The sequence below is a fragment of the Trachemys scripta genome, chromosome 1, assembly GCF_013100865.1.
Source record: "Trachemys scripta elegans isolate TJP31775 chromosome 1, CAS_Tse_1.0, whole genome shotgun sequence".
NCBI classification, from domain to species: domain Eukaryota; kingdom Metazoa; phylum Chordata; order Testudines; family Emydidae; genus Trachemys; species Trachemys scripta.
In genome coordinates this window covers 210,533,862-210,560,876 of record NC_048298.1, presented here as the reverse complement: position 1 = coordinate 210,560,876, position 27,015 = coordinate 210,533,862, and the positions used below count along the sequence as shown (strand labels likewise).

The 27,015-nt window shown below is 42.1% G+C and overlaps 1 protein-coding gene across 1 annotated transcript in view; it reads left to right on the top strand.

Moving 5' to 3' along the window:
* Positions 1-26,643, top strand: part of PPEF1 (protein phosphatase with EF-hand domain 1) — a gene marked incomplete at its 5' end in the record, with an annotated part of 31,938 nt that extends 5,295 nt beyond the window's left edge. The window contains 11 exons of the mRNA XM_034771944.1: positions 1,832-1,878; positions 12,082-12,248; positions 13,993-14,029; positions 14,514-14,663; positions 16,345-16,668; positions 17,905-18,090; positions 20,050-20,192; positions 21,207-21,313; positions 23,456-23,619; positions 24,686-24,770; positions 24,967-26,643. Coding sequence (XP_034627835.1) covers positions 1,832-1,878; positions 12,082-12,248; positions 13,993-14,029; positions 14,514-14,663; positions 16,345-16,668; positions 17,905-18,090; positions 20,050-20,192; positions 21,207-21,313; positions 23,456-23,619; positions 24,686-24,770; positions 24,967-25,151 — 1,595 coding nt within the window. The remainder of the gene's footprint in view (positions 1-1,831; positions 1,879-12,081; positions 12,249-13,992; positions 14,030-14,513; positions 14,664-16,344; positions 16,669-17,904; positions 18,091-20,049; positions 20,193-21,206; positions 21,314-23,455; positions 23,620-24,685; positions 24,771-24,966) is intronic.
* Positions 26,644-27,015: the final 372 nt, after the last annotated feature.

Genomic DNA, 27,015 nt, shown 5'->3' with positions numbered 1-27,015 from the left:
TGGGTAGGGAGTTTTAGCTGCAAAACAGAATGGTAATGGCTATAGTAAATGACAACTATAACTTGTCCAAAGTTACTTACAATAATAAGGTGCTATTAAGTGTACAATTTTCATAAGAGTTGGTTGAGCATGTAATACAATTGCAAACAAGGGATTTTACATGTGCAGCTGTGCACCTAATTGAGGTCTTTTAGATAAACTATTGTTCACTAGACTTAAAAAAACAAAACCAAAAATCTGAACCAAATACGCGTATGTTCACGTTTGCTGACTGATCAGTACTCTCTTGCTAATCAATATACATGTATCCTCCTATTTGGAGCCTCATTTGCACTATTTAAGCAGCATAAAAGATGTCCCTTCCTGCCATTCAAATAAATAATGGCCTTTGAAACCAAAAAGATGTTTTGTAGCAGATGAAAGCCTAATTTTTACTGATGTTGAGACCAAAATATTAACTTAAAATAAGATTTCCTGCCTCCAGATCCCCTTTGAACTTCATACAGAAACTGAGGATTAAATATTGTTCTGAAATATTTTCCTATCTGAACCCCATAGCCCATTGAAGTCTACGGGAGTGTTTAAATTGACTAAAATTGGCCTTGATTCAAGCTCTGACATAGTTGCATATATGTCCTATGAACAGAGTAAAAATGCCTCTGCTCACCCCATTTTTAATACTGACGGTGAAAGGATGAAATCATTGAATATATTTATGTAAATTTGGAAGACTTTTTTTAATGTTTATTTGGATGATGCGATACAAGTTAAGAGCCCGATTCTGGCTCCCCTTCTCATCCAGGGGAAATTCACTCCTTAGTCTACTTTGAAGACTTAAAGTAGTGCAGGATCCCTTTACACAGGGATGAATTCCTCCTGTTGAATAGTACTGTATACTATTCCACAAGAAACCCCCCTGACAGAGCTAAAACTGAGATTATTGGTGCATCTTGTTCTTGGAAAGATTATTTATACTCTCTCTGCCCATCCCCGGCCATAACAGCCAAACTCTGGTCCAGAATTAGACAAATAAAACAGATGCTATATAATATATGTCAGATAACAAGGTGATTTAAAAAAAAAAAAATAGTATTTTAAAATCCCAATAATTTACATGTGAGCATACCATTAATTTAGTTGCCCAATTAAGCATGGCCATCTGCTTAAGTGCCAGCGTGCACTTACGGTTGAATATTAGCAAAAACTTTTTCACTAGGAGGGTGGTGAAGCACTGGAATGGGTTACCTAGGGAGGTGGTGGAATCGCCTTCCTTAGAGGTTTTTAAGGTCAGGCTTGACGAAGCCCTGGCTGGGATGATTTAGTTGGGAATTGGTCCTGCTTTGAGCAGGGGGTTGGACTAGATGACCTCCTGAGGTCCCTTCCAACCCTGATATTCTATGATTCTATGATAGGTATGCTAAACACTTATTTCTAGGTTCCTGTCTTTTTCTCATAAGTATTTCTAGGGCACCCTTCACTGATAACAAAGCACAGATATAAGAATTAAGATTCATAATATGTTTGTCCATAGTGTACCCATCTCTTCAAATACCTAACTCTTTTCAAGGGTGCAAGTGATCTTCTACCCTCCAACAGGCCCACATAAAAAGATTAAAGCTTCATGCAAGGCTATTGTAGGCTCACTGCAGTGTGTAATTGCCAGATTTAGATGTGCAGCTCAGGCACACCGTTTTGAAAATTTAGTCTGTATAATCCAAGTGCAAGGACAGTTCTACAAGGGAAAATGTGATAAAATCATATTGACACCTCATTTAATCAGAGTGGTATAACAGACTTTGTCACAAAACTTTGAATATCCTGTTCCCTCTAGGTGATTTGCATGGAAAACTGGATGATCTTTTGCTGATATTCTACAAGGTAATTAGATGCTTTATTCCTGAGCATTTTCACTCTTTAGGCTGGCACTAGGAAAGCAACTGCATACCACATAGGTATTGTTAGGTACTGTATATGTGATATATAGTCACAGAACAGTAGGTTGTGCAATTCTTTGGCTACTGCTATCTTTCCACCTCAGCAACCAAATGGTTTAACTGAATGCCAAGCAGAGGGCATAGACTAGTGCAGAGGTGGGCAAAGTATGACCCACAGGCCACATCCGGCCCACGGGACCATCCTGCCCGGCCCCCGAGCTCCTGGCCTGGGAGGCTCACCCCCGGCCCCTCCCCCGCTGTTTCCCTTCACCCACAGCTTCAGCTCGCCATGCCACCGGCACAATGCTCTTGGTGGCAGGGCTGTGAGCTCCTGGGGCAGCGCAGCTGCAGAGCCCGGCCTGACCCGGTGCTCTGTGCTGCATGGTGGTGGCAACAGTGGGGTGTGTGTGGCCCGGCTCCAGCTGGGCTGCGCGACTGTAGCACCGCCAGCCACCGGTGCTCCAGGTAGTGTGGTAAGGGGGAAGGGAGCGGGGGGGTTGGATAGAGGGCAGGGGAGTTAGGGGTGGTGGTTGGGGGTGTGTGTGGATGGTGGCCGGGGGAGAAAAAGAGGGTTAAATGGGGACAGGGGTCCCAGGGGAGCAGTCAGGAAGGAGGGGGGGTTGGATGGGGAAGCAGAGGTCTGGGGGCAGTCAGGGGACAGGGAGTGTGGGTGTGTGTGGATGGGGCAGAGGTCCCAGAGGGGCCGTCAGGGAACAGGGGGGGTTGGATGGGGCAGGAGTCCTGGGGCGGGGGGGCAGATAGGAGGTGGGTGGCTGGGCTATGACCCCCTCCCCTAACCAGCCCTCCATATAATTTGCAAAACCCAGTGCGGCCCTGAGGCCAAAAAGTTTGCCCGCCCCTGGACTCGTGTGATAAACCAAAATGAGAGATGGCTTCTTGTACCTTCTACAAAGTCCTGGTGCTACTCTAATATTTTGTAAAGTCTCAGTTCTTCAAAGAGAAGGAGCCAAATTCATCTCTGGTGTAACCCTACATCATGGCTGATTTTAGCCATCATGAAGAATGCAGCAGTTTTCTCAAACCTCTCCAAACCCATTTACACTTTCAATCAATATCTACAAAAGTGTTTTTTTTAATTATTTACAGGAAGTGAAGTGCAGAGCACTTCTAGCTGCTTAAAAGCTTTCCCTTTTTTGAAAGCAGTCATGCAATTTTGCACAAAATGAAAATATCTTGGGCATCCTCTATTTAGCCTGCAGCAGCTGTTCATGTGTTTCATGTTAAATAAAACATAATTATGCTTTGCTAACGTGGAAAAAATAAAACTCCAGGCTGTCTTCTCTGCAGTTGTATATTTAGCTGAAGGCATAAGAATTTTCCTACAATAAGTTCCAAATTTCTTTTCTTTTGAGTATGATTCACCACCTTACCGTTTAACAGATACTCCCTCTGATTTCTTTTTGTGACTGATTATTCTGTATTCATCTGCACTGAACCAAGGCTGGCGTGAGTTAATCCAGGTGCTTGAATGATGTAATCCCTCTTTGTTTAATTGGCTCCGTTAGACTTTCCACTCATCTGTCAGCTGAAAACGTGAATATTTTGTCCAAGCAGAAACCTAATTAAAAAAATTTAGTACAATACTGACCTATGCAGGGGTCAACTTCCCATGTTATTAAGTTACCAATTTTAGCTACTTCTTTGCTTCCCTGCTTTTTAGCTGATAGTTCAATGAGACAACTTTTCCATTTCCAAATTGCATATTAGACCAGCATGATAGAACGGCTGGATTCAGCACACTTTCAATACTCAAAACACATGACATGGTAAAACACTCTATTTTGGGAGGGAATACTGGAATGTTTATAGCTGTAAACAGCCCTGGATATGATGTACCCTTTTAAAATATGACATTGGAGAACAGGGTTTGTCTCTTAATCAGGATGAAATAATGAAAACAGCCCTCAGTGTGAGAGATGAAATCGTGATTCTGCTGGAATCAGTGGCCATATTCACAGTCCATTTTGGTCAATTTCATGGTCACAGGATTTTTAAAATAATAAATTTCATGATTTCAGCTATTTAAATCTGAAATTTCACAGTGTAACGGGTCTGACCCAAAAAGCAATTGGGGGCGTAGGAGGGGTCGCAAGGTTATTGTAGGGAGGTTGCGGTACTGCTAACCTTACTTCTGTGCTCCTGCTGGCAGCGGCGCTGCCTTCGGAGCTGGGCAGCTGGAGAGCGGCAGCTGCTTGCCAGAAGCCCAGTTCTGAAAGCAGAGCTATCACCAGCACCAGCGCAGAAGTAAGGATGACCTGGTATGTTATTGCCACCCTTACTCCGGCGCTGCTTCTGGTGGGATGCTGCCTGCAAAGCTGGGCGCCTGGCCAACAGCTGCTGCTCTCTGGCTGACCAGCTCTGAAGGCAGCACAGAAGTAAGGGTGACATTACTGCAAGCCCCCTAAAATAACCTTGTGAACCCCCCTGCAACTGCCTTTTGGGTCAGGACCCCCTATTTGAGAAATGCTGGTCTCCACTGCAAAATCTGTATATGATAGACACAAAAGACCAGATTTCAGAGGGGGAGACCAGATTTTGTGGTCCGTGATGTGTTTTTCATGGCTGTAAATTTGGTAGGGCCCTATATATGTGCAACGGTCTATACTGGCTCTGGACATCCCAGGGATGCACCATATGTCAGGTGTGTCCTTGGGTGGGGGAGGTGGCTTATAGGCAATGGCTGTTTTGTGGCCACTTTTCATGGGCATAGTCAGCACAAAAGGGCTGCAGGTCAGGAATGAATTTTCCTTCCTCCCCCTGCCCAATCCTACAAGCTCCAGACCCTCAACTTGTGTAAAGCATAGTTCAGTTGAAGGAAATGGAGCTGCAGTTTATATCAGCTGGGGATCTGGCCAGCACCACATCTGGGATCCATTTGCAACTCTATCAGCACCACGTTCTTAAACTTAAAAGGAATTTCTTCCTTTGAGCTAACAAGGGCTATTAGCTCCCCATCAGAGGGACAAAGTGATACAACTCTCTAAACACACACAGCTGAAGAATTCCATTAACTCAGCTGTCTACTGAGCTTGGTGGATTGGACATGGCTGCTAACCCCCTTTTCAGTTACAGATGTTGCTTACTATACACTCATTGGTTTTCTATCCTTATGATTTTTGCCACAATGTATACACATCTCTGAACCATTAATGAATAAAAAAAAGGATAGGAGTTACATAGGTTTAAATGAAAAAATTGATGATCAGTTGAAGTATTTTACATAATATTATGCCTGATACTTTTTGCTTTCATTTTTTAAAGAAGATTATCTCACCTTTTCTTAACCGAAGTGTCCAATTTGTAGATGCTTCATTCCGTGCATGAGTCTTTGTTAAATTACAGTGTTGCCAGTCATTCACCCAACGCCTTGAAATTTTAAATTGTTTATTGCTAAATTAGACTCTGTTAAACTGATGTGTAGAGATACCCTGAAGCTGAATAGAAGGCAGATAACAAAGAGAAGCTAATTAACCACTAACACAGAAGAGACAATAATGATGCCCAGCAGCAAACAGCCTCACAGAACTAGTCTGCAAATCATTGGAGAGCTATTTTTTGTTCTCATCTCTGAAGTGTCTCAAGCTTCTATAGATTTTAATTTTGTTTTGCTTTGGAACTATGACTGTCAGTGAACATAAGAACAGCCGTACCGGGTCAGACCAAAGGTCATCTAGCCCAGTATCCTATCTACCGACAGTGGCCAATGCCAGGTGCCCCAGAGGGAGTGGACCAACAGGCAATGATCAAGTGATCTCTCTCCTGCTATCCATCTCCATCCTCTGACAAACAGAGGCTAGGGACACCATTCCTTACCCATCCTGGCTAATAGCCATTAATGGACTTAACCACCATGAATTTATCCAGTTCTCTTTTAAACGCTGTTATAGTCCTAGCCTTCACAACCTCCACAGGTAAGGAGTTCCACAAGTTGACTGTGCGCTGCGTGAAGAAGAACTTCCTTGTATTTGTTTTAAACCTGCTGCCTATTAATTTCATTTGGTGACCCCTAGTTCTTGTATTATGGGAATAAGTAAATAACTTTTCCTTATTCACTTTCTCCACACCACTCATGATTTTATATACCTCTATCATATCCCCCCCTTAGTCTCCTCTTTTCCAAGCTGAAGAGTCCTAGTCTCTTTAATCTCTCCTCATATGGGACCCGTTCCATACCCCTAATCATTTTAGTTACCCTTTTCTGAACCTTTTCTAGTGCCAGTATATCTTTTTTGAGATGAGGAGACCACATCTGTATGCAGTATTCAAGATTTATATAAGAGCAATAATATATTCTCAGTCTTATTCTCTATCCCCTTTTTAATGATCCCTAACGTCCTGTTTGCTTTTTTGACCACCTCTGCACACTGCGCGGACATCTTCAGAGAACTGTCCACGTTGACTCCAAGATCTTTTTCCTGACTTGTTGTAGCTAAATTAGCCCCCATCATATTGTATGTATAGTTGGGGTTATTTTTTCCAATGTGTATTACTTTACATTTATCCACATTAAATTTCATTTGCCATTTTGTTGCCCAATCACTTAGTTTTGTGAGATCTTTTTGAAGTTCATCACAGTCTGCTTTGGTCTTAACTATCTTGAGCAGTTTAGTATCATCTGCAAACTTTGCCACCTCACTGTTTACCCCTTTCTCCAGATCATTTATAAATAAGTTGAATAGGATTGGTCCGAGGACTGACCCTTGGGGAACACCACAAGTTACCCTTCTGCAATCTGAGAATTTACCATTAATTTCTACCCTTTGTTCCCGGTCTTTTAACCAGTTCTCAATCCATGAAAGGACCTTCCCTTTTATCCCTTGACAACTTAATTTACGTAAGAGTCTTTGGTGAGGGACCTTGTCAAAGGCTTCCTGGAAATCTAAGTACACTATGTCCACTGGATCCCCCTTGTCCACATGTTTGTTGACCCCTTCAAAGAACTCTAATAGATTAGTAAGACACGATTTCCCTTTACAGAAACCATGTTGACTATTGCTCAACAGTTTGTTTTTCTATGTATCTGACAATTTTATTCTTAACTATTGTTTCGACTAATTTGCCCGGTACCGACGTTAGACTTAACGGTCTGTAATTGCCGGGATCACCTCTAGAGCCCTTTTTAAATATTGGCGTTATATTAGCTAACTTCCAGTCATTGGGTACAGAAGCCGATTTAAAGGACAGGTTACAAACCTTAGTTAATAGTTCCGCAACTTCACATTTGAGTTCTTTCAGAACTCTTGGGTGAATGCCATCTGGTCCCGGTGACTTGTTAATGTTAAGTTTATCAATTAATTACAAAACCTCCTCTAGTGACACTTCTATCTGTGACAGTTCCTCAGATTTGTCACCTACAAAAGCCAGCTCAGGTTTGGGAATCTCCCTAACTTCCTCAGCCGTGAAGACTGAAGCAAAGAATCCATTTAGTTTCTCCGCAATGACTTTATCGTCTTTAAGCGCTCCTTTTGTATCTCGATCATCAAGGGGCCCCACTGGTTGTTTAGCAGGCTTCCTGCTTCTGATATACTTAAAAAACATTTTGTTATTACCTTTGGAGTTTTTGGCTAGCCGTTCTTCAAACACCTCTTTGGCTTTTCTTATTACATTCTTGCACTTAATCTGGCAGCGTGTATGCTCCTTTCTATTTGCCTCACTAGGATTTGACTTCCACTTTTTAAAGGAAGTCTTTTTATCCCTCACTGCTTCTTTTGGTTGTTAAGCCATGGTGACTCTTTTTTAGTTCTTTTACTGTGTTTCTTAATTTGGGGTATACATTGAAGTTATTATGGTGTCTCTAAAAAGCGCCCATGCAGCTTGCAGGGATTTCACTTTAGTCACTGTACTTTTTAACTTCTGTTTAACTAACCCCCTCATTTTTGCATAGTTCCTCCTTTTGAAATTAAATGCAACAGTGTTGGGCTGTTGAGATGTTCTTCCCACCACAGGGATGTTGAATGCTATTGTATTATGGTCACTATTTCCAAGCGGTCCTTTTATAATTATCTCTTGGACCAGCTCCTGCGCTGCACTCAGGACTAAATCTAGAGTTGCCTCTCCCCTTGTGGGTTCCTGTGCCAGCTACTCCATGAAGCAGTCATTTAAAGTATCGAGAAATTTTATCTCTGCATTTCATCCTGAAGTGAAATGTTCCCAGTCAATATGGGGATAATTGAAATCCCCCACTATTATTGGGTTCTTAATTTTGATAGCCTCTCTAATTTCCCTTAGCATTTCATCATAACTATCGCTGTCCTGGTCAAGTGGTCTATAATAGATCCCTAATGTTATATTCTTATTAGAGCATGAAATTTCTATCCATAGAGATTCTATGGAACATGTGGATTCATTTAAGGTTTTTACTTCATTTGTTCTACATTTTCTTTCACATATAGTGCCACTCCTCCCCCCCCCCCCGCACGACCTGTTCTGTCCTTCCGATATATTTTGTACCCCGGAATGATTGTGTCCCATTGATTGCTCTCAGTCCACCAGGTTTCTGTGATGCCTATTATATCAATATCCTCCTTTATTTAGACTTCTAGCATTTGTGTACATGCATTTTAAAAACTTGTCACTGTTTATTTGTCTGCCCTTTTCTGATGTGTCCGATTCTTTATGTGAATGTTTATCATCTGATCTGGCCCTTACATTATCCTCCTCCATCCTCTGCTCCTGACTATAACCTGGAAATTCTCTATCGTTAGACTCTCCCCTAAGAGAAGTCTCTGTCCAATCCACATGCTCCTCTGCAGCAGTCGGCTTTTCCCCATCTCCTAGTTTAAAAACTGCTCTACAACCTTTTTAATGTTTAGTGCCAGCAGTCTGGTTCCACTTTGGTTTAGGTGGAGCCCATCTCTCCTGTATAGGCTCCCCCCATCCCAAAAGTTTCCCCAGTTCCTAATGAATGTAAACCCCTCATCTCTACACCATCGTCTCATCCACGCATTGAGACTCTGAAGCTCTGCCTGCCTACCTGGCCCTGCGCGTGGAACTGGGAGCATTTCTGAGAATGTCACCATAGAGGTCCTGGATTTCAGTCTCTTCCCTAGCAGCCTAAATTTGGCCTCCAGGACATCTCTCCTACCCTTCCCTATGTCATTGGTACCTACATGTACCAGGACCACCGGCTCCTCCCCAGCACTACACATAAGTCTGTCTAGATGCCTCAAGAGATCCGCAACCTTTGCACCAGGCAGGCAAGTCACCATGCGGTTCTCCAGCTATTTACGTTTCTAAGTGAACATTGGAGAAATGGAAATCACTTTAAAACTTGACAAGAGAACATCGAAGAGCTAAAATACCACTTTGAATTTGGAATCCAGGTATAATTGTGTTTTAAATTCAAAATCTAAACTTGTTTTTAAAAAGTAGGGCTGTCTCAAGCTTTTCCAAGAGAGAATTGGTAGAGCTTAGAGAACTAACGCCAGTTGATGTTACTCCAATCAATCCAACTTTCCACATACTAATATCAGTTCCTTGCCTTTTCCTCCTCTGTGGATGTCCCTGCCCTTTCTGAAGCCTCAAGGATTCCTTCCTTCCTCCTTTTTTTTTTAATTATTACTTTAATTCATCTTCAGACTCTCATAGTTATAGTCCTTTTTGTGACCTTTAATTCAGAAACTCCCTGAATCAGAGGGAAGTTGCTGCAGGGGATCAGCATGCTGCTTTTGAAACATTCCCAGCCTGTGCTCTCCAGAGAATTGAGAGACCAGAATCAGAAATCAAATACCGCTCTCTTTTAATAGCAGGGCAAACACCAATCATCAGACGCCTGATCCAAACCCATTGAAATCAATGGAAAGATGCCCTGTTACTTCATCAGGCTTTGGATCAGGCCTTAGGTCACCAACTTGCATACAATGGTGGGGCCCATTAGTGTCCCATTTCACTCCCCAGAATGAAGTCAATTGGGAGGCACTTTGTCAAGGAATCTCATAGCTGTCCAAGAAATGCTGAGTAACCTGTGCTGTGCCCTGGGTATGTAATGCTTTGGATGACTTCACAGTATTGGAGTTGTACTGTGTTAATGTGTATGGTGATAATCTGCCAGTAATGCATCTGTATGCCAAGGTCTAGTGGGTTTCTTTCTGGCAGGGTGATCTCTATAGCAAGTCATAAGTGGAATAAACCGTTTTAACATTCATATCCCTTAGAAATGATGGAGATACAAACATTGCCGTCATGCTTCCTGTAAGCTGACAGTACCCACTGGTATGTTGACAACCAATGCAGGTAAAACATAGTACAATAGATTCACTAAGGTATATCTCTAAATTGTCATTCAGCTGTGGATGTGGTATACCTAGACTTTAGTAAGGCATTTGATACGGTTCCGCATGATATTCTTATCGATAAACTAGGCAAATACAATTTAGATGGGGCTATTATAAGATGGGTGCATAACTGGCTGGATAACCATACTCAGAGAGTTGTTATTAATGGTTCCCAATCCTGCTGGAAAGGCATAATAGGTGGGGTTCTGCAGGGGTCTGTTTTGGGACCGGCTCTGTTCAATATCTTCATTAACAACTTAGATATTGGCATAGAAAGTACGCTTATTAAGTTTGTGGATGATACCAAACTGGGAGGGATTGCAACTGTTTGGAGGACAGAGTCATAATTCAAAATGATCTGGACAAATTGGAGAAATGGTCTGAGGTGAATAGGATGAAGTTTAACAAAGACAAATGCAAAGTGCTCCACTTAGGAAGGAACAATCAGTTTCACACATACAGAATGGGAAGAGACTGTCTAGGAAGGAGTAGGGCAGAAAGGGATCTAGGGGTTATAATTGACCACAAGCTAAATATGAGTCAATAGTGTGATTCTGTTGCAAAAAAAGCAAACATGATTCTGGGATGTATTAACAGGTGTGTTGTGAGCAAGACACGAGAAGTCATTCTTCCACTCTACTCTGCGCTGGTTAGGCCTCAACTGGAGTATTGTGTCCAGTTCTGGGCACCGCATTTCAAGAAAGATGTGGAGAAATTGGAGAGGGTCCAGAGAAGAGCAACAAGAATGATTAAAGGTCTTGAGAACATGACCCATGAAGGAAGGCTGAAAGAATTGGGTTTGTTTAGTTTGGAAAAGAGAAGACTGAGAGGGGACATGATAGCAGTTTTCAGGTATCTAAAAGGGTGTCATAAGGAGGAGGGAGAAAACTTGTTCACCTTAGCCTCTAAGGATAGAACAAGAAGCAATGGGCTTAAACTGCAGCAAGGGAGGTCTAGGTTGGACATTAGGAAAAAGTTCCTAACTGTCAGGGTGGTTAAACACTGGAATAAACTGCCTAGGGAGGTTGTGGAATCTCCATCTCTGGAGATATTTAAGAGTAGGTTAGATAAATGTCTATCAGGGATGGTCTAGACAGTATTCGGTCCTGCCATGAGGGCAGGGGACTGGACTCGATGACCTCTCGAGGTCCCTTCCAGTCCTAGAAATCTATGAATCTATGAATAAAAATGAATTACCCTATATTTTCTGAACTACAAAGTGTGGATTATTACTATACCTACAAATCCCAGATCCCTTGTCCCGAGTCTGAGAACTTTTTAGATCATAGCTTTCTTCTTGAGTATGCTAACTCCGGGCTTCTCAGACTTTTTCACTCTTAACTGTAGAGTGTCTCATGGGCACCTCGCCTCCTATTCATGATGAACAGACCTCCTCCCTGCCATTTCCAATTGTACCACTTCCTCGCAGCAATGGCATTTATGGGAAAATAATATTACATTAGGAGAGTAATGATTTGATTGCTCCTTTTTAATATAATTTAGCAGGTGGAAGCAAGGCTTAGCGTTAGCACCACATAAGGAGTCAGATTTCCATGAGTCATCACCAGCAAGTACTTTGCAAACCTCTAGTAGTCCAAAGATCACAGTGTGGGCACCTCTGTCCTAAAAAGGAGAGAACAATGTGACAGTACTGTCTCTCTAAATCCATGTATTATGTAGATGATCTAGCAATATAACCTGTGTTGCTTGCAGCTCCACTTTATCATATTATAAAAACAACCATAACATGACATACAATCTGAAAACCTCTAGCCTTTGTTTTTGGAAATTAATTTCAAGCTATACCTATTAAGTACATTGCCTCACTAACTTTGTTTTGTTTCCTCCTGCAGAACGGCCTGCCTTCAGAAGAAAACCCTTACCTTTTTAATGGAGATTTTGTGGATAGGGGGGAAAATTCCATAGAAATACTTATTATCCTGTTTGCCTTTCTTCTTGTCTACCCCAACCATTTACACTTGAACAGAGGGAACCATGAAGACCATATCATGAATCTGAGGTAACATTTTCTTCGGTCCTTTTACCATGCAAATGTCACAGAGAAGAACACCTTTTTGATCCTTTTGCTAAGGTTATGATGAATCTAGTTTCCACAGGCTTGTCTCATACAGAAACCAGTGTTTTATTGGGCACTCAGATGTTAATGATGCATCTTAATCTAGCAGGGGGAAGGGATATTTCTACTAACTTAAACATGGATCTGATTCATTTCTCACTCAGGGCCCAATTCAAAGCCCACTGAAGTCAATCGACTTTGCAGAGCTTTCAAGTGTACGAGATTTTGAGGCACAATCCATATTTTGTTTGAATCGGGTTGCCTGTTCCACAGCACTGATAAGGCAGGTGGTGTTCCATCAACAAACAAGCGATGCTCCCTGTCCAAATACGTCGTAACACCAAGAGAAATGCACTAAGATAGGAGCCAGGAGACCATGAGCTAAAATCCTACTGCTACTGGCGGCTGTTTCTCAGCATTTATTATTGACCAAGGAGTCGTACCCCAGCCTTAGGAGACAGGTTAGCGTCAGACCTCCTTCATTGTACAAATAAGAGAATTGAAAGGCTGCACAAAGTGATCTCGGGAAAAGCTAAGGATGTGGGCAGACCCACATCTCATCCATTCAGCCATGCTGCAGCTCAGAAAAAGATGTGCCAAAGCAACATTATTAGCTATCCTGATTGTTCCCAGGGGTCTCACCACTGGACAACACTTCTCCCAGGCACAGGAAGAGAATCCAGCAATCCTGATTCCCCAACATTCTACTGCTGTCTAGAAAATAGTTGCCTGACCAAATAGTTGTGTCCCCCTCTTGTGATCATTACACAGAGGATAAATTACTCTATTAGCTCAAGTGCTAGAGAGCTATGCAGGGGAGTACAGGTTCAGAATTCAAATCTTGTTGATGTTCCATAGGAGAGGATCCTTATGGTTGCACATAATGACATTTATTTTTCCAATGTTGTTTTTTAAAAAACTGGTTTGTTTAATTCACACAGTGAGACAATATCCTTAAAAATGGGGTTTATAGTGAAAAAACATAAATCTGTCAATTATGGTGTGATGTGCAAGAAAGCTAAGGTGTTCCACATTAAGGTCATTTGTCATATATTTTGGGTGGTTGTATCACATTAGCTAATTTGAAGGCTGAGAGGTGTGGGGACTTCATTCCACTGAAATCAGTGGAGTTACAATCATATAAAACCAATGGAAGATCAGAATCCTACCCTTCGTGAAGCACAGACATGGTGGGCAAGCTTTTGGAAAGAACGTAAATGACTTAAGAGGACAGTTTCCATTGACTTTCACTGGGACTTGTGCTCTGAAGTCACTTAGGTGCCTTTGAATTGCATGAAGTTTCTCTTTTGCTAATGGGCAAGAGACCACCAATTCCTTTTGCTCTGAGTTCTGTTTCTGCCCAGAAAGTTCTGGCTCCATTAACATTGTATAATGGTCAAAACTCATCCTCAACTAAATGAATCAGAGAGTAGAGGAAAGCCATTTGTTTATACGGTTAAATCAGGAAAATGTTGGAAAAGTTATGGGGATGGAAGAGGAAAAGAGGGAATGGAGAATTCCTAGAAATTACTGTAGTCCTCATTTTTTGTAATTATTATTGTTAAAGATTTACAACGTGTGCACTAGCTATAATGGCAGATGTGTTGAATCATAGAAACTATTGCAGGATTATAGTGAAAAGTGATCATGCAGAAAGCCAGTTCATGATGCTGCCTCTGTTTTTCAGATATGGCTTCACAAAAGAAGTTATGAAGAAGTACCGGGTAAGATATCCTCTCTCCCCCCTTATTTGCTTCCAACATGTGCAAACTGAAGTGTGTGTCAACAAGGTTTGCTCTCAGGAATGTAGTGTAAATACAGAATAATTCCATCAAGATCAGTGGAATTATTTTGCATTTACACAAGTGTAACCATGAGATTAGAATTTGAACTGTTAGTTTTATTTATGTCCAGAGATGTATGAGGTGAAATAGGAAAAGTTTATGAAGTCAAACAATAAACATCAGAAAAAATGAAGCTAAAAGAGCAACGAAATGATCAAGGGAGAATCAAGGCAGAAGGTAAATTTTGGAATGTATATATTCATACTATATTTCTGGGTTAAAACAATGGGCAGAATTGTTCATACAGATTATTGAAGTCCGAGCAAAACAATGAGGTCAAAAGAAACTTCTACACTAGTTACTTGTTGTGATTAGCACCAAAGGCTTTCAAGAATGATATCTAATAAAATAATACATTTTACAGTCCCATAGCAAAAAAATTTTAAATCTTCTGCAAGATGTTTATAGCTGGCTTCCCCTTGCCACTGTCATTGACAGCAAAGTACTAATAGTACATGGAGGAATATCAGACACCACTGATTTGGATTTCCTGAATTTATTTAAGAGAAATAAGGTAAGAGACCATGCTTCTATACTGTTTGTTTGTGATCTCTGAAAGTGTTTACTAGTAAAAATATTAAGATAAAGGTATCTAAGCATTTTATAGATTTAAAGAAGACAGTAGATCTAACCTAAAGAAAATACAGCAAAATCGAGACAATGACTGCTTCAGAAGGAGCCATTTGTGATGAATGGTGCCAATGGACATTTTGAGCTGGTGTAAAAGAGTGTAGGTCCATTGAGATCAGTGGAGCTACACCAATTTACACCACCTGAGCATCTGATCCACTATATAGTAAGACCATATGTTTGCCTAGAAAATATGAAAATTACCTCATTTTAACAACTCACGGAAGTTTCAGGAGAACTAGGAAATCCATCACTGTGTGAATTTCTTCCTTTTCAATCCAGTTCAACTTTCCTTTAGTGATAGTTTTGCACTGGGGCCCCAGCCCTACAATCTGGTCTGAGAACCCCTCAGCCTGCGTGGAGCTACTTTACACCGGGATGAAATCCCACAGAAGTCAAGGGTCTCTGCCTATTTGGATCCTGTTTCAGGATCAGGCCCAGAGGCAGCCAAAATTCCACTTTTCATAATTGAAAGAAACTCAGAAGACAAGAGGTCAAATTCAGCCCTGAGATTAAGCAGGTGCAACTCCTGCTGAAAACAGTGGAAGTTACTAACATCAAGTCTATGTTTGGTCTGTTATTTGCGGATATTAATGCAGCTTCTATGCAACTCATAATTAACATGTGAAATCACCTCCGCAGGAGGGTATTGAAATACTTCAGTAAGAGTCAGACATTTGTGGGCCGGATTCCAGGCTATGCGCTGGCATTTGTGCTATTCCAAACTGATCCCTGGCACAATTTGCTGCCAGAAGCAGTTTCTGATATCTAGCTATTATTTTTTTGCACGCTACACAATCCCCACTGGGGCCAGCTCATATTTTTGAGTCAGTGCTTTAGGTAGATAACAACTGTTTGGGTGGTTGGCCAAGATAATGGGGAAAGACAGCTTCTGCTCAGATATTTAGGACTCTGTGGAAGAAAATTATAGTAGTAGTAGAATCAATTTTCTTTTTCTTTAATAAATTGTTTAATACACACACTTTTTTGGCTAAAAAAATGAGCTAGTGCAAGTGAATCTCAAAAGAGAATGCAAGAAGCAGCCCAACTCTTTCAAGAAAAGATTTGTTTTAAAATAAATTGCCATAGTCAACCTATACAACTCCAGAAGAGCACTAGCCCTGGTGAACAATCAAGGAGTTTAGGTTTATTTAAGGATATAGTTTCTGATTCACTACTGGGTTACTCCAGTTTTATCCTGGTGTTATTCCATTGATTTCAACTGAGTTAACCCAGAGTAATGCTAGAGTAAAGAGTGGGGAATCAGGTCCATGTTTCTCAGTGAATACCATTTCATCCCCAATATTATTGATAAAGGGGCAGATTTTCAACATAGGTATCTAACTTCCAATGGAATTAAGTACCAAAGTTTCTACCCTGAGTTCAAGAACTGTATTTGGTGAAAAGTTAAAACCCAGAGTTTGAATCCAGAGTTGTGATGAGTTAATATTTCCTTAAAGCAATTGTTGTTGAGCTATGGAGCATATGATGAAATATGGTGCATCCTTGACTTTTTTGATTTATAAAAGCTTCAGTAAATATGCACTAATGAGTCTGTCTTTTAGATGAAGTCGGTGCTGAGACCACCAAAATCAAGCACAGAGAGAAACCATGACCCAGAAAGAACTGACTTTGCAGAGTACTCTCCTATAAGAAGAGTCAAGAGATGCCTTCCTGGGCAGGATATTGCTGTCAAAGGAATGACCAGGCCTTCATCATCATCTAGCCATAGAAGACGATACACCAGTGATCTGTCGGATGTTGGGGAGCACATGTGTCTGCTTCATGATAGTGTCAACTCTGGCCCGCTCCTAGAGGCACAGTATCTAGAGTCCAGTGTTCGTATGCCGAGTGTGCCTTCAGAATTAACAGCAAAGGAATGGAAACAAGTATGTGAAACCAAATACAGACTTCTTAAAAAAACCCTATCTGTATAGACAAATGGAATTTATTTTGTGTAAACAGGATGTTTTGATTCTGAGATGAATAGAGAAAACTTTTAACTTCAGACATCATTCTGGGCAGTCAAGGTGATTTCATTATAGCTGAATCTATCTTCTGCCTCTGGTCATTCAGATGCGTTTAAAGACACAACACTCTATTCTACAAATAAATGTGTTTTAAGTATTATATTTCCTCAGTGTTCAAAATGTTTCAATAGCAAACATTTCAATCCATTTGAGTAGTATCTGATGCAGTTGAGTGTCCTTGTGTGGTAGGATCTGACAGTACAAAAGTTACTTTTAGTTTAAATGGGCTATAATTTCCCAGTCATCAGTCAAAAACTGCACCTATTTTGTGGTTGCAATGCACACACGAGCAGGCTTGGGGAGCTGGACGCTGACTTACCCAACAAATCCCAACTCTTCGGATTTCTGGTATGCAGGGCCTGCTGTTTGTTCAGGGAAAAGGGATTTACCTTTGTCATCTTCCCTCCACGTTTGCCTTGTTTACCAAAGAACAAGATTAAGCCCCCGGTGTATAGTAATTTAATAAATTGTGACAACTCTGAGATTTTAATTCACAGAGCTGCTTAGAATCTGAAAATATAATTGTTAGGCAGGGGCATATTTTCTAAATTTCTCTTTGGTCAGCTCCTTTAAGCAGAAGTGGATGGTTATACTGGCTTCTCTACAAGCAACTCTCTTCTAAAATAAGAAACCTGTCACCTGCCACTGACCCATGTGACTTAGGAAGGCAGGTCCTTAAACCAATACAATGGAGACCGATAAAACTGTAGTGTAGAAATTAGCCCATTCTTCTGAAATGTGAGGCTTCCAAAGGCAACAGAAAACAAAAAGCAAGTGTTTTGTTCTCTCTTGAGAGTATTAATTTCTGAAATTGTTTGGAAATACAGTATAAAATCTACCCAGTGATTTACATTTAAAAGCTCAACTCAGATGGCTTTTTATAATAAAGGCAAATAAAAATAAAGGTTTTCCAAGCAAAAGGAATGTACTAGTTTAAGGAAATAAAGAAAACCTGAGAAGACCATACTGGCACTTAGCTGTATCTTATTGTGCTTGGGGACCCTGTAATGGCCATCATTTCTAAATAATGTCCCAGGTTGTTGCCGATGTTGTACTAATTGTCAGTAATCATGTGCGTTGGTTTGGTATTCAAAGGTGGTTGATATTCTTTGGAGTGATCCAAAAAACAAAAATGGCTGCACACCAAACAAAGTTCGAGGAGGTGGTTGCTACTTTGGGCCTGATGTTACTGCCAGGCTGCTTAAACGGTATAATCTGAAGATGCTGATCAGGTCTCATGAATGTAAACAAGAAGGTTATGAGATCAGTCATGATGGGCAGGTAAGAGCGTCACTTTATAAAATAAAATGCTGCTGTGAACTTCCCAGAAAACCCTGTAGGAGTAACTTCAAACTTATCAGCTAAGATGATTGGCAAAAAAGAGTGAGTTCTATAAAATAGGTATTGGGAATATTCACAGTACTCATGTGAGGTTGAATCATGAAGTTCTTTCTTAGGAAAAACTCCCTTCACCTTTAAGGGGAGATTTGTTAATGACTGCAAGATGGCGCCGTAGCCATCTGTGCTTTGAAGTTGCTAAAAACCTCCGCTCAAGTCACACCATCTCCTCCTTAGGAAAGTGCATTTTATAAAAAAAGCGTGTCTTTGTGTCTAGGCAAAAGGCTCACTTAAAAGCCCACTGAATGTGAGGACTGGCACTTTGTAATAGAAACATTATAGAGCTTACTGCAAGTGCTTCTGCAACTCTTTTTTTGCACACTGGAAATTTGTCAGCTCAAAAGCTAGTTAGAGCTGCACCAATGAAGGCAGGGAAAGAATCTGAGCTACATTTTTATGCCTGAAATCTTACCCTGGGTAAATTCTAGGACTGGGAAATTGATAGGGAAGATGTTTCTTGGTCATTTGCTGTTGCTTAAGCCTAAAATTCCAATAATCTTTTTGTATCTATGCTAGTCCATTATTATGAATTACATTCATTATTACATGGGTTTACGAACTGAGGGTCATGACCAATTTTCCCTCTAATATTTTACAGCCATGTGCGGAATGAATTTTATGTGCACCAATATGGAGGTGATGTGTGGTGGGGGTGGGGCCCAGAGGTTTGGAGTGTGGGCGGCGGCTCAGGGCTGGGGCACAGGGTTGGAGTGCAGGGGCGTGAGGTCTCTGCCTGGGGTTGCAGGCTCTGGGGTGGAGTCATGGATGAGGGGTTTGGGGTACGGGAGGAGGCTCAGGGCCAGAGGGTTGGAGTGCAGGGGGCTGTGGGCTCTAGCTGGGGGTGCGGGCTCTGGAGTGGGGCCAGGGATGAGGGGTTCAGGGTGTGGCAGCGGGCTCAGGGCTGGGGCAGAGGATTAGGGTGCAGGGGGATGAGGGCTCTGGCTGGGGGTATGGGCTCTGGGGTGGGGCCAGGGATGAGGAGTTTGGGGTACCCTGGAGCTGCGGCAGGGAAAGAGGACTCCCCCCAGCCCTCTCTCACCGCAGCAGCCCGGATCTGCGGGAGAGACACCTCTCCCCAGCTGCTGCAGCTCCGAGCCCAGGGCCGGGGCCAGGACGCCTCTTCACAGCCGTGGCAGCTCCTGAGGCCAGGGCCAGGGTTGGGGTGCCTCTTCCCGGCCGGGGCAGCTCTGAGGCCGGGGCCAGGTTCAGGGCGCCTCTTCCTGGCTGCAGAAGCTCTGAGGCTGGGGCCAGGGGAGGGGCGCCTTGCAGCAGCTGCTCCCAGGCTGGGGGAGGGGCGGGGCACCTCTCCCCATCTGCATGGCTCTTGATAGCATGGTGCGCTGCCGTGCAGCTTAGGTCATGACCACCCTGTCCTTCTCGTGTTGCTACATGGGAGGTGAGTTCCAGTGTGAGTAAGATCAAGGCCCACTGTATTATATGTATATCAATATACATGTTACTTGAATTCCTCCAAGTAATTTCCTTCATCTTTTTGGCCTCTCTCTCTGTCTATCTCTCTCTCTGACACTCATGGCTAGAAGGAAGGGAAGGAAATTCAAAACCATTTAGACTCCAGGGAACTGTTGCCTTTGTGGCAAGTGTAGTTATATGTTGTCTGTCTTATAAAGTGAAGTCCTCATGGAACAAATAAAAAATGTAGTCCTGAAGCAGGACTAGAGTTGACATTTTGTTTAGCTGAGCAGCCATTGGCAGACTTATAGATTTATTAGGGTTTTACACTTGATTTAATTCATTTTGTAACCTATCTCAGTTTTCTAAAGTCCAAAAAGAGGGCGGCAGCTTTAATCAATCCCACTTATTTCTTTTTTCTTTTATTATCAGGTTATCACTATTTTTTCTGCCTCTAACTACTATGAAGATGGCAGCAATCGTGGTGCTTATCTCAAATTGAATCCTGATTTGATACCTCGCTTTGTGCAGTATCAAGTCAGTAAATCCACACGCAAACAGACTCTTCACCAGAGGTACAGTAAGGACAACACATCTAATGGATACATGCATAGGCGCCGACTCCGTGGGTGCTCCAGCCAAGCTCACCCCTCCCCACCCCACTCCCGCCAGCCAGTGGCCCCTGCCAATCAACTCCTCCTGTTCCCTCCCAGCACCTCCTGAATAGCTGTTCTGCAGCACGCAGGAGGTACTGGGATGGAGCGGGGAAGAGCAGGGATGAGGGGTGCTCGGGGGAGGGGGTGAAAAGAGGCGGGGGTGGAGCAGAGATGGGAAGAGGTGGGGTGGTGATAGGGCCTTGGGGGAAGGGGTGAAGTGGGAGTGGGGCCTGGGACTAAGTGGGGATTGAGCACCCCTAGGGAAAATTAGAAGCCGGCGCCTGTGGATACATGTACAGTGTATGAATACGAACCCAGAATGTATTAATTGTTCACGGTAGAAGTTACATGAGAGGTTTAATTGTATTTGCACAGCTCTTTATGTTACTTGGTTTTCTTTCTTTTTTTAACAGATTTAAAACAAATGTGATAACAGATAAAAGGGGTTCCAACAGCTCTAATTTGATTGTTCTGAGTTATTTGTAGTGCTATAAAAAGAATCAAGGATTTGAATTGTATAAGACAGCAAATGTATAGGATATATGTCGGGCCTGATTCGCCATTGTATGACACCATTTTCACACCGGTGTAATGCCATAGCATAAAACTGGAGTAATACTAGTGTGAATCAGGCCCAAGAATTTTGTCAGCACAATTCTGCCATGCCTGGCACTAGAGTCAGCTTTGCTAATGTAAAGGACTTATAACTTGACTGTGTAATGTCTGCCATAAATAACTGAGCCACCAGATAAGCTCAGACAATTCTTTTTGGTTTTTTAATGTCACTGTTTTAGGAGGGCTTGTTGCGGGGCTCCTAAACTGAGATTGTGTGTTACAGAGGATTGGTATGCAATAAATACTGCATATGGAAAAATTTGAAGAGCTAGAGAATTTCAACCCTTTAATTGTCCACTCTGATTATTTTCCTCATAGGGTGAGTGTGGTTGAATGGTCTGCATTAAAGTCATTACGAGAGAAACTTTACTCCCGGAGATCAGAACTCACTGCAGCTTTCAGACAGTACGACCCAAATTACACAGGTAATGAAACCAACCACACGTCTCCTTTCATTTGCAAATGAAAGTAATTAGCTCTTGAAATTAAGTTGCCAGCATTGTCATCGAATAGGACTAAAAATCCACGCTCTCTAAAATGTAGTTAACAGCTATTAAATATCTGGATTTGTGTTATTATTTTATTATATTATTAATATAACATTATTTCTTCTGTGTACTAGGATAGTTTCCTATGTAAAGGCATACAAACACTGCATAGAACAAACTTCCCCCAAACTGGAGTGCATCAAGAGTACCGTTTGTCTTAATACTTGATACAGATCAGGAGCACAACATATTTTTCACATGAATGACATCCACTGAGGCGACTGTAATCTGTAAAATACATGATTAAACAAAGGAAGAGCCTAATTCTGTGAGAGACTGAGTGTCCCCAATTCCCAATGAAGTCAATAGGAGCTAAGGGAGGTGCTCAACACTTCAAAGGGATCAGGCCTTAAATATGCCTGTGAAAAGGATGCCATTGGAGTAGGTCTAGAAAGCAGTCTCCTGCTTTGTCCTTCATCACTGGATCTTTGCCAATGCTTATATAAGTACAAGGCAGAATAGAAGAATATGCCAGGGAATCAAGGACGCATCATAGTGCACTGCTGGATGGAGGTCTTGTGAAGAATTTCAGGGTTTTGCATTTGTGAGGCTTGGCGAACGGACCCAAGCCATGCCGGGTGGGTCTGGGTTTCCCGAGCTCCCAGAGTTCCCCATAAGTGAGATGACAGTCTGAAGAATGTCCCTGGCTCAGGGAGGCCTTTCACCCTGGACAAGACATCACCCACTCCATTTTCTGTCCAAAGAATATGCTGCGCAGTTAGATTCCATACCTTTGAGTGTCAATCTACCATCCTCCACTGAATAACACATAGCACTTTGTACTACTCCACTTAGGCCCAGCCGGTTTCTTGTTCCTGGGAATTAGGAACTGCACAAAAGCTTCTTCCAAGTCAGGAGTGTCCAGAGCTGCCCCTCACTGTATTTCAGCCCAAGGTTTCTGAAAACGGGGGAGGGAGGGGCAGAAACCTGACCGGTTCACTTATTCATATAGGAGCCTGATGGATTCTGTTGGATCCTGTGTAGCTCTGTTATAGTAGAGCTTTGAAGTATGGAATTGTTTGATTATCCAGCCTGATTTGCTGCCTCAGTGGCTGGGGAGCCTCCAATTACTCTTTGTGTGGGAAACCATCTCATGTTTCCTGGGAGGTGGGTTTTAGGTGTGACAGTTAGTCAATGGTGCATGCTTCTTTCCAGGTGAAATGAGTGAAGGGGTTGGTATTGAAGTGCAGGCCTCAGGGCCTTACGCATCATACTGGAAGAGGAATCGAACTAAGAAAGAAGTAGGCAGCTGAAGAAATTCACAGATAGAAAATGCCCCAACTATGAGAGTGAGGGTTTGGGTGGGCACAAGTCCAGCAGTGCTAAGTCAGTCTTTGCCTTGGGGAGCATTTCCAAACTCCTCCATTGCTAGACATCTTCAGAAAGCTATGTCGGTGTAGAACTGAGGTCAAGGGTAAAAAGTCAGAGAGTGAGCACTTCCGCCATATAGTCTCACAAGTCCCTAGAATGGGTGAAGCTGTCGGGCAATGCCACTAGAGAACATAAGGTATCAAGTGAAGGTAAATCTGTGGTTGTTTGACATTGGATGGACTATTTGCATAGGAATAGGGATTGAAATCTTGGGGCACCGAAAATCTTTTCCTCATGACAGTACCTCACCCAATGTCCTTTAAAATGATAACCCAAATGTTCAGGTCGTAAACACCATTTCAGAGCTAAACAGTCAAGTCACAATTTCTAGGTCTTATGTTGCCCTGTCAGCTGTGCGTGGTAATATAGCTACAGTACATGTTTGCAGGACCTCAAATCTGTAACATTCCTTTTGAATAAAGGAAACTGCACAAAACTGCACAAAAATTGTATAATTGTTCAGTATACAGTTATTTCAAAAGTACTGAAACACTTCAAATATTGTCTAGTTTTTCTGTGTCAAAGAATATCTGCATTAGACTATTCTGCAACTTGTTAAAAAAACAGCAACAAAAATGACTAGTAGTTAGTAAGAGTGTGTTGTTTGGCATGCATAATTTATAACCATGAAATGATCCATTTTGACAGGAAGAATTTCTGCCACAGAATGGGCCTCAGCAGTGGAATCTGTTTTACATCTGGATCTCCCATGGAGGACTCTGCGTTCTCGATTGGTGCAGCTTGCTCCGGATGGAAGTGTCGAGTATCTTTCATGTTTTAATGATTTGGAAATAGAGCCAGCCATAAAAGAGGTAAGAGGAAAAAAAGTCATATCCAAATCTTAGAGGAACATTTTCTTGGAGGCTGGCTGCTTAGGGCCAGATTTTCAAAAATGTTCAGCACTCACAATTGAGGCCAGATTTTCAAAATGCTCAATTTCCATGCAGGAAGCTAAATAAAATGGTCATATTTTCAAAAAGTGCTAAATACGAAGTGAGCTCTTTTAACATCTCTCCATTCATTAAAGTGACTTAAGTGAAGGTGTGATTGTTGTATGGATAGGCATGCCTTTAATCTAGCTAGCATGAGTAACAATAGCAGTGAACACATGGTGGCATGAGCTTGTACTTGGGCTAGCCACCTGAGTGCAAGTCTGCTGGGGACCCTGGGTACATACTCAGGTTGCAAGGCTGTGCTGAAGCCTGTGCTTCCATTTCTAATGTTAGTTGTGCTAGCTAGATTAAAGCTGCTATGGATATGCCTACCTGTGCTTATTCATGATTTCACTTGCAGTGTGAATTTACCTAAACAAAAACAATGAGGAGTCCGGTGGCACCTTAAAGCCTAACAGATTTATTTGGGCATAAGCTTTGGTGGGTAAAAACCCACTTCTTCAGATGCATGGAGACCTAAATAGGAGCACTTGGGTGCTGAGCCCTTTTGCAAGTCTGGCCTGTAGTTGAAGTTTCCATTTTTTTCAAAGTAACAACAGCCGGGTCACTTCCCATATGCACCTTTAAGTTGTGTGTCTTGAGTGCATAATATGCAGCACCCCCAACAGGTTATCTGCGCTTTCATTAATAATCACTGATTATAGATGTGAAAGGCTCCTTATCCCAGCGACAATTCTCTTAGCCATTTAGTGGCAATATATCTGGCAATTGAAAGACAGACAGGTATTGTCTACTGCTGTTTTTTCAGGGCCAAGGAGAAATCCCTGCTTGGAAGCTGTGCCAAAGGAGTCTTTTTAATATTTGAAAATGTACGCTTCATGTATTTGTTTCCTTTTTAGATTGGTACAATGTCTGTCCTGTTTGTTAGTCTAAATCAGATTGAGGTACGATCTGCCCACAGCATGTAATTTCAAAATCTTTTTAGGTTCAACCAGCTTTGGTGGAAACCCTGTACAGATACAGAACTGATCTGGAGATAATCTTTAACATCATTGACAAAGATCATTCAGGTACATTAGGGTAATTTCTGCTTACTACTAAAAGTCTATGAAGCATATATTTGTTGTTATTGTGTATAAGTGATGTGTGTCTTAGGCGGCCATTACATAGCAAATAAATTCCAATGGTGATAGGTGGCAGATAGCCCTTTTGAGGGGAGACAAGTGAGTTGAATAGTGCACTGCTTCTCCCTTCTGTCTCCTTTAGGTCTGATCTCCATTGAGGAATTTCGCCAGACATGGAAACTCTTCAATTCTCATCTCAAAATTGACATAGATGATGAATCCATTGACAACCTAGCCCGCAGCATTGACTTCAACAAAGATGGCAGCATTGACTTCAATGAATTTTTAGAGGCCTTTCATGTGGTTAATAAATTTGAAAACAAGTAGAACCAGAACTAATTTCAATAGTTCTTGTCAGGAGCTTGACTATCTGCCAGTGATGATATGCTGCACTGAGAAACGTAATGCCTGTCTGAGAAAGAAGGGACTGCATGGTAAACGTATGAGGTGGAGAACCAGAAGCATGGTGCTGTTTGGGGAAGTCATTTCTTAGCCAGTTGTAAACTATGGACAGCTGCTACACTGGAGAATATTAATGATGAGAGAGAGAAGAGGCGAAAAACTTTAACATCCTTCTTATGGGGTGGTTGCCCGATGGTAGAACAGGACACTGCCATATTAGCAACTTGTTTGATTCCAGTTCTTGTTTCTTTATCGCCTGACCATTGGGAACTTGATCACTGCCAGTGTAGCTCCTTTAACCCTATGGGAAGTTAAGATAAACTTCTTTGTGTGGCTCAACAACAGTCCTCACAGATTAGAAGAATTGATGTACTCTGAAGGAAGTCCTTTCTGATAGGGAAAAGTAAAGAGATCCTTCAGACCAGCTATCTTACGGTTGAAAACTGAGAGGAGAAACACCCATTTACAGAAATTATTCTACATTTAAACTAGTATTTTGCATGATGATAATAAATTAATAGTTTCAGCTCACTACTACCTCTTTTACTATTGTTTACATACATAGCCTATTATTTAAAAACAGAAAGTGTTTGCTCTTGTTACTGATTCCCCCATGCGCTAGGGTAGTTAATAAGTATTCTTTTGAAAAGCCTGCCCTTATTTTTTTTTTTCTGAATAGGTCTCATTATAATAAGAATGGAGATCCAGTCAGTTTAAACTCAAAGTACGTTACTGTCTTGAATGGGCATAAATATGTGGTCAATATCAGAATAAAAATCTTAGCTTTCAAAGCAATTAGAAATGTGGTATATTATCCTGCCTCACTGCTCTTGGTATTGTATGGATCACACAGTAGAACATTGATTTCCTCCATAAATAACTTGGGTATTTTATTGAAGAGGAATTGACTAAGAAAATGATGGTAATAAGGAAGCTTGGTGGCACTGAGCATGAGATGCTTCAACATAGCAAAGAAAAAGTTCTTGGATTTCAACATCATATGGAATGGGGTCATGGAGCACAGCCGTACAATGGGGTTCAGATTTCAAGAAAGCAACGTGTGAGATATTAAGAAAATGACTGAGCTTGGTGCAGTGGGAGGAAGTATTTAAATTTATGTGTGGAACAATACTGGAATATTCTGTGCCATCATAAACTGCAACAAATGACACTTCCTCTGAAAAAAATAAAAGAAAGAAAGAATAATAGGTGGCCAGTGTCACTCTAGAAGGGACTGCTTAGTGATATTAGGGTTAACAGAAGAAGTAGTATTTGTGTGTGCAGAGAATTAGCTTGCAAAAAAAGCAGAATCAACTAGTGTGATACAAAGGGGATAAGTAGAGTAATAAAGGCCTACAGGGCCGGCTTTAGGGCGATTCAGCCGATTCCCTGGAATCAGGCCCCGCAACGTCCCAAAGGAGCTGCCGCCGAAGTCCCGCCACTGTCTTCGGTGGCAGCTCAATCGCTGCCGCAGAGGAAGGTCCCTCCACCGAAGTGCCGCCAAAGGCACCGGCAGCCAATTGAGCTGCCACCAAAGTCCCGGCACTGTCGTCGTCGGCAGCTCAATCGTTGCCGCTGTCTTCGGCGGCATTTCGGCGGAGGGTCCTTCCTCCGTGGCAGTGATTGAGCTGCCGCCGAAGACAACGGTGGGACTTCGGCAGCAGCTCCTTTGAATCAGGCCCCACGGTGCCTAAAGCCGGCCCTGAAGGTCTGTAGGAGAGCTTGTGAAGTTTTACTTTAACAACAAAATGTTCTGGCCACTGGCGCCTAATCCCACTCTCACTGAAGT